Source organism: Seriola lalandi, unplaced genomic scaffold (genome assembly GCF_002814215.2).
Source record: "Seriola lalandi dorsalis isolate HSWRI2012SDOR001 ecotype SW California unplaced genomic scaffold, Sedor1 jcf7180002054240, whole genome shotgun sequence".
In the NCBI taxonomy this organism is placed as follows: Eukaryota; Metazoa; Chordata; class Actinopteri; order Carangiformes; family Carangidae; genus Seriola; species Seriola lalandi.
This window is the reverse complement of record NW_019524793.1, coordinates 503287-511501: the sequence shown is the minus strand read 5'-3', so window position 1 is coordinate 511501 and position 8215 is coordinate 503287. Positions and strand designations below refer to the sequence as shown.

General features: G+C 38.3%; 1 protein-coding gene across 1 annotated transcript; it reads right to left on the bottom strand.

The window, feature by feature from the left end:
* Positions 1-1877: 1877 nt before the first annotated feature.
* Positions 1878-5412, bottom strand: tnfsf18 (TNF superfamily member 18). The gene is made up of 4 exons (XM_087173486.1): positions 5099-5412; positions 4430-4495; positions 3883-3946; positions 1878-3586 (listed from the first exon to the last, which is right to left on the bottom strand). The coding sequence occupies exons 1-4, from the start codon at positions 5213-5215 to the stop codon at positions 3249-3251; spliced, it is 585 nt and encodes a 194-aa protein (XP_087029612.1). The 5' UTR covers positions 5216-5412; the 3' UTR covers positions 1878-3248.
* Positions 5413-8215: the final 2803 nt, after the last annotated feature.

The following is an 8215-nucleotide window of genomic DNA, read 5'->3' as shown; positions in this document are numbered from 1 at the left end:
GGTGGGGGGTGGGGGGTGTCAGTGGCAGATTGCCTGACTCACTTTCCAACCCCAGACCTGGGAGTAATGACTGGTGAAAACGTGTTGTGGCAGGACTCTCTCTTTCTCTCTGTATGTGTGTGTTTGTACACAGGGGGGGGTGTAGATTCAGTGAGCCTCAAACTCATTTTCCCTTGGCGTGCACTGTGAGTTTTGTTTAAACTCTGTAAAACATTTTGAGTGGAGACTGTACTAACGGTCCAGGGTTTAAGGTTTAAGTAAGTAAACATATCATCTGTCAAATCATGGGTGGCCTTGACTCAGATTTTTTTGTATGGCCTTGTGAATGCTTCTCATACATGTGTGAGTCATTATCTTCCAGCGCTGGCTGACCTGCAAAGTGTGAGAGACTGTAGTAGCAGAAGAGGGGGAGCTGTATCAGCTTCGTGGTTGGGGCCGCCGTTGCTTTTTTCTCTCAACGTTAAACTTCGGTCTAGACATGACTTTTACAGAGAACCTGTGTGGGAGGAGTGTACTCTATAAATGTCTTATCGCAAACAAATTATTCACAATTCAATGTATGACACAAACATTTTCCACTGATAAAGCCAGGCTGTGTTGTCGGATTTCAATCTCTCCAGAACACTGCCATCTATCTATTCACAACTTTGGAAATAAACTACAAGCTGCACTTAGAAGCCCTTTTATTCCTATATGTGATGCTTAGAGCAACATTTTTTTTAAGAAAAGCAAAAGTGAAAGAGGTGGGCTTGGTACACAGCTAAATGCTGTCCCCTTGTGTTGGCCTCTAGATCAAGTAGAAAGCAGTGGAGTGCTGATATTTGAATTATCTGGAAGCAGGGGGTTCATTTTGCTGAGTCTTTAATAAAATAAAATCCAAACCTTTTGCTCACATGCTTAAAAGTTTGTAGTGTCCTTCTTCATGGAGGTATAAAGTCCAGTGGTTTGATTTATGATGTTGCTCTGTCAAACAGAAATCATCTTCGATTTTGGCAGATCTTGTATTATAATGTTTAACTATCAGTTACTCACAGTCACTGAGTGTGACTGTTACGTGTGCGTTACTCAGTGGCCAAATGTTAAAAAACATGCCTGACAATGCACACAAGATGTCACAGTGACGTCCGGGTGCAAATGATGGAAAGCGGCAATGACAGTTTTCACAGTAGCTGCCACACGTGTTTATGTGGATACACAACTCTTCACATCAGGCGGTGGAAAGCCAGGGTAGGAACAAACCAACCCATGCAGATGCCTCTAATAAATGAGACAGAGTGGGTGGTAACTGGGTAGGTCTGTTCTCTGCATCTGAATTCAACATCTTGGACCTCTCCCTGGTGTAATCGAAAGCTGTGGTGGCAGCAGCTAATGGAGCGAGTGGTGAGAGATATGGGACTCTGAAGCTGAGGTTTGGAAAAGAAGAGCTTTCAGATGAAACCTCAGTAAGTTGGAAAATATGTGTCTTGAATGTAATGACTAATATCATGTTCCAATGACATTTTATCTACTGTATCACTATTATTTTGATGTAGGTCAGTAGATGTGCTGTCTGATGTTTGGGGAAAGAGCAGAACTGTGAGTTTGTTTTCTTAAGAATCTGGAGGGCAAATTCTTCGAGAGCATAGAGCGGGGAGGGTCCCGCTATATCTTTCTATCAGTGACTCAAGATCTGCTGGGTCCCACTATGAACTTATGCCCTCTCACTTTCACTTTTTCTCCAGGGTCTTGAAAATGACTCACAGTCAAAAGCTGTAATTTATCAAAGTAGTTTCATTCATTCATTCATTCATTCATTCATTCATTCATTCATTCATTCATCCATAGTTTCATTAGCTCCATGTGGGGGCTTTTAAACACACCGGACATAGGAGACAGTATGAAGAAGATATAGTTTTTAATTATAAAATTGTTACATGGCAGTAGTTATGTTGATGTAGTCGGATGTAAAAACATGTTTAAAGGTTTCCAGGACAATTGCAACACTTATTTTGGATGCATAATGACACTGATGTACACACGTTATCAGGGGCACAAGTGAAAATCATTGACAAAACCAAATATTTCTTTCAACATCTCTTAACAAATGAAACTTTCCACATAAACCACCATGACTCGTGATTTCGCGTCTCATAATGTGTGATACAAGTAGTGAAGAAGAACTGGAGGTTAGTTCCGTCAAGTCATTTCACTTTTCATTCGAATTCCAGATCCTGAAAATAGAATACCAACATATGCAATTGTGGTTCTTGTTTTTACAATATTAAAATAGAAATGAACTTCTTAAAATCATTACAGATTATGAAAAGAAATAAGAATTCAACAAAATCATGTTTAAACAAATACATTGTATCTATCAGTTTGAACTTTTTTCTTAAACAATTACCAACCATGTTGTCCAGTTTGTACAATTTAATAAAGAAATCACTGTATATACATTCCAGAGACTTACTGACATTATATGTATGCTACACAATGACACACATTGTCACACAGTGACATACATTCATTGGTTTTTGGCTGACATGCCCATGAAATTTTGTTAAATACAGTATATGCCTGCTTACTGTATATATTGTATGTCCAAATAATAAATAAATACAACATAAATATGTAATTCATACAGTTCAAAACATCAGTAAGTAGCAAATATAAGCTGTGCAAATAACACAGTCTGGCTTTCTGCCAGATGTTGCACTTCAGAATAGTACATTCTCGGAGTGAACTACTACACATTTTAAATGTAAGCGACTCCAACAAAGAAATGCATTATAAACATAAGACTGGTTCATTTGGACTACTGGCTTGCCTGACTAACAAGAAGAGAACAATCCAACTGTGTTTTTCTAAACTATTTTTAATCTATGCAGTATACAATCCCTACAAAGCTACAGTATATTTGTATATATAATTTCTATAGACTATACAGCAGAGTATTAAAGTTTGAATTTGAAAAAGTCTTCCATTAAACACAACAATAGAGAAACAGATTTGTAGTGATGACATCAACCCTAGACCAATCCTGGAGCTGCTATACGGTATATTTAGTTTACTGTCCAAAATAACTGGACATTGAATCGGTGTAAATTCTGTTGGGGTGGATCTTTCTTTTTCAGTAGAGCAGAGTTTAAAGGGGTGAGACTTTGCCCAGTACACCACCCTACCATCTTTGCATCTGACCAGGGTCATTTTGTTCTATAGGGCTGGACAGGTGCCCTGGAACACGCCAAGGATTTGTATCAGCGCTGCATCTAAGGCTTGCGCATGTAGATGATACCAAGGTGGGTTAGAGCTTCAGCGGTTCTAATACACATTTTTGGGCTGACAATGACCTCCAGGGTCCCTCCAGCAAACAGCTCTTCTACCTTGCCGAGGAGGCCTGTGCTGCATGTGTTATTATTGATCCACCCATGCACAATGACTTTTTTGTTCCACTGCAGCTGGACCGTATGCAATTCTTTACATGAACACAGTGTCACCTGAAGATTCAGGAAGTAATACCCATCCTTGTTTATCGTCAGAACTTCTCCTTTCTCTGAGGCCAAGTTTGTATCTGGATTCTTTGCTAACCATTTAGTGCTGTTGGCTTCTGTGGGTGACAGAAAAGTTGCTATTAGTTGTGTATTTGTTTTCTTAGAATCATCATTCTGAATATCCTGTTTTGAGGGATGATTTCACAAGAAGCAAACGTGTATCAACTGAGGGTGTGCCATAATTAGAGATGAAATTACATGTGATTAAAATATATGTGCTGGAATTACACATTCTCTCTGACCAGCACATTATCTGTACTTCCAACAGCCTGTAAATGGTGATTTGTTATGTACAGTGTTTTACTTGTCACACATTGTGAGTATGGAAATATTTAAAATAGGTCAGCTTTACCCTCAGTAGCCTGAAAGATCAGCATTTTGCCTTTGCCGAAGAGAAGCCCGGGCTCAGAGGTGGGCTGTAGAAAGAGAAAAGAGCTCTATTAATCTCAAAATATTAACATAAAATGTGGTGCCAGCATGGCTCCCACAGTGACACACAGATCAGCAACACAGAAGCTACTTTTTTTTTTGTTTGTTTCACATGATGCTGAGACAAGTTCCTGCACCTTAAATGTGAGAACAGAATAGATCATGCATAATCTTCAGAGGGAAAATGAAGAGACAACATTTCAGTTTAGTGGCATTTCCCCGAATGTGGCAATGACGTCACTGTGCTTCCTCCAAGAGATGAGGAGAGCGGTTAGACTGACTGACATAAGTAACTAAGAAGAAATGGAAGTCATGTGAGATACATCTGCCTGGCCTGCAGGATTTGCATGTTTGGAATATTGGGGTTTCAAAAAAAAAAAAAACATGTCATCCTAATTACATTCATAACATATAAGACAACAGTCAGGTCAACAGTAAAAGCATAAACTCTGAATCTGTGGTTATCTTACCGAAGGTGTACTGTTTGCCTGGAATTGCATTGTGTGCATTGTTGCTACAGCCGTACTGTTCTGAGACTGGAGAAGGAAACAGACGCACAAAATATGCTTATAATAAATGTTACAAGAGGGTTCTAAGTGCTAGTGAATGAAGCTTGATCAAATTGTGGGTGAAATAAAGCTATTTGGTATTTGTAATGGTATTTTGTTTTGTAATTTGGCAATGCTAAATAAAAAAAACGGAACACAAAGCACCATCTATCAGAAGCATTTTCCTGTAAAATACTTACTCTAAACAATTAAACACATTTGTAGTCAACCATAATGCTAATCATGTAGTTTCTATAAATCATTGTTGTCTATGTTGTGTCATTTTGTATCAACTCTTGATTAAAACAGTCAAGCTTTCACTGTTGAGGAGTCATGGGGTCGGTAAGCAGCTGTAGACCACAGGCAGGAGTGTCTTTGTCACCTGCTGTGCTACTATCAAAACCACAAGAAAGAACAGATGCACTGCTCAGGTATTTTAACATACCAGTACTTACAGTCATCTTCTATGCGCTGTACTGTCTCACTTATTTAAAAGTGAGGGGCCTATTGAAACCTGTTCCACAAGTTTACGGTGTAAAGTTTGTATCTCATCGTTAATGACCTTAAGACTGTAAATTCAATCTGTCTCACCAGGCCGCGATGTCCAACTGTGAAGAAGAAGATGATGAATGCAACTTGAACAATGGAAAGGATGGTGGTCCACAACAGGAGGACATGGATCAGGGACTGCTGGGTATGCTGTGGCATCGTCAGTCCGATGGCAGTGCTCAGATCTGCCTGAGCCTGGGAGGAGCAGGAAGACGAATGTACAAGTCCTGAGTTTGCTCTGCTGTGCACCAAAGCAAAGTGTGTGTGTGTTTGCTTCCTGAGCTCAGTGTGTGCGTATGATGAGGATGTCTTGATGTGTGACTGTGTTATGCCGTGCCCTGAGTATCTATAGAACAAAGACAAATCCAAATGGTACTTTCCCCCGTATGTTACTATGGTGTTGAAGTCAAAGAGCAAGCCCAGATTGTATCTGCATCTTGGGGCTGGCCCTTTTCTTCTACTCACCACAACTCACACAAAAAGAAGGAACAAGACTCACTACCAGGGAGAGAGGGAAGGATTGAAGAACTCTGACATAAATTCAATTCAAAATGAATCATTCAGTTCCTTATTTATGATGAGACATTATGAAGATTTTATGATCACTTTTTTTTTTTTGCTGCCTTGCTGTTTTTGCTCCAAATTTTCTCAACATGACTTTATATTATATATGGTAGAATAAAGTCATGAACTTATAATTCATCAGGTGGAGGATAATGTACAGAATGTGAATGAGAGTTCTTTTGATTTAATTATTGAACCTTTTAGTCTGAGATGCTAGATTTTGACAGAATTTTCCCTCTACAGTTTTTATCCATTAAAAGTTTTGTGGGAAAAGCAAAAAAGACCAGAAACTATAGAGATAAAATTATAAAAAATAAAAAAGGGTTAAATTTATGGACATTCAACTTTGAGAATCTATTGCATCCCGGGAGGATATTACATCCTTAATGTGTAAAAGTTAGTGCTATTATGTAATTCCATATCTGGAAAATAAAATAGTAATCCTTTAACAGTTTAATCATCATGTTTAATCATGTATTTACATTAAAACAAACAAATAAGCACATAAGCATCATTATCATTATCTCATCTGGCATTGCAAGATAACAGAGGAACAAAATGTCACAATTAGTAGTGGGACTCACAAAATGTCATCACATGTTTATTATTTGCACTTCTTGAAAATTCCCACCTCTGTCTAAATTCTGGTTGAGGTCAGTAAATGTGGTTTCACTTTCTCTGTTTGTACTTTACTGGGGGAAAGTTTCATGGCAGCAAAACAGGATGGGCTTTGGTTCAGGTATTTGTCATCACACTGAGGAGCAGACAAAATGATACCTGCGGTAGGCTACCTATATGAATGGCGATGGTCATGTAACACAGTAGCAAACAACATACCCAGAGTTGTTACTGACTTTAGTAGGATTGTACTTCAGTGAAATAATGGCTGACAGGATGTAGGTTATCATTTGATACATTGGATGGGAAAAGCAAGAGTAGTTGGTTATTGCGAACCAGCACTATCCAGTCATGTGTAGTGAGAAATCCTGTGGCCTATGATGACACATATGATGGAAATACAGTGAGAAATAGAATTGTTTTTGTACTGTTTGTAGCTTAGTTGGCATTTTCAGGTGCTGTAATACCAAGCCAAATGGTATGAACCTGAATGAATCATAGTTTCATTTGAGAGGCACAGAGGAAACCCAGTGTCACAAATATTTCAAGATGGCCGATGCTCCAACATTATTAGTGTGGGTGAAGATGGACAACTTCAATACTAAATTAATAGAGGAAATGGTGCAACGAAAATATCAAAGAGGGATAGAAAATCAGGTCAGAATTTCCCGAGGGTGATGACACATAATCATTGTAACTCCACCCATCTTAGATCCACTCTTCAATTACTACTGTTGATATACACGATATTTACTTCCTCTGACTTTCTCACCCATTAAATGATGATTTACAGCCATCTAGTGGATGTAAATCAATAATACAGAAAAAAGTGAGACGTGATATTGAAGACAAAAAGAAAGTATCAGGCTATATAACTAATTACAATATGCTTTATGCTGTATTATCTGAACTGTGGCACTGTAATAATTTTTATGCCTGACTATACAATAATTTATTTATGGGACGGTGAGAAGGTTCTGGGTTTGAACCTGGAGCCTGGGGCCCTTCTGCGTGGAGCCTGCATGTTCAGTGCCTCTGTGCGCTCATTCTGAGCACTCTGTCTTCCTCCCGCAGTTCAAAGACGTGCAAATTTGGTTTAATGGTGACTCTAATGCCTTACTGTACTGTGAGATTTTTTAGCCTTATATTATGAAGTTTTTATACCATTCTTCTTCTTGGTTTGTATCCAATTCTTGGACCCTTTCTGTGTGGACTTTGCATGTTCTCCCTCTTCTTTGACGTTTTTATGCCTTACTATAATGTGACGTTTTTGACATTTTTACAATGACATTTGTTGACATTTTTAGGCATTGCTATACTATGATGTTTTTTGACATTTTGATGCCTTACTATACTATGATGTTTTTTGACATTTTGATGCCTTACTATACTATGATGTTTTTTTTTATTTTTAGGCCTTACTAGACTTTGACATTTTCTGACATTTATATGCCTTAATATACTATGACGTTTTGTGACATTTTTTTGTCTTACTATAATATGATGTTTTTATGACTTTCTATGAGTTTTTACACCTTACTGTACCACAACCTCTTTCAAGGTAGTGCAGTGATTAAAGCTGTTGGTTCAAATCCTGATCTTGTAGTCATCCTCTCTGTTTGGAGTTTGCATGTTATCCCTCTTTTTTTGACATTTTTATGCCTTACTGCTTTGCTGCTTTGCTGCTTTTATGTGTTAGAATATAACAAAAAGGTTGTTATGTCTCAAGGTAGTGCAGTGGTGAGAGCTGATTCCTGGCAGTCAGAAGGCTCTGGGTTCGAATCCTGCTCTTGCATTCTCTATGTTTGGAGTTTGCATGTTTTCCCTCTTTTTTGACGTTTTTATGCCTTGCTATACATAGACGTTTTATGCCTAAATATTATATGACTTTTTTTTCTGACTTCCTCTGCATCCTCTCTTTTTCGGGTTTGCATGTTCTCCCTCGTTTTTATGCCTTACTATACTATGACGTTTTTT

Coding starts and splice junctions, on each gene's coding strand:
- tnfsf18 (XM_087173486.1), bottom strand. CDS start 5,215: ATGCCACAGCATACCCAGCAGTCCCTGATCCATGTCCTCCTGTTGTGG. Junction 4,496..5,098: donor CAGTTGGACATCGCGGCCTG/GTGAGACAGATT, acceptor TTCCTTCTCCAG/TCTCAGAACAGTACGGCTGT. Junction 3,947..4,429: donor AGGCAAACAGTACACCTTCG/GTAAGATAACCA, acceptor CTCTTTCTACAG/CCCACCTCTGAGCCCGGGCT.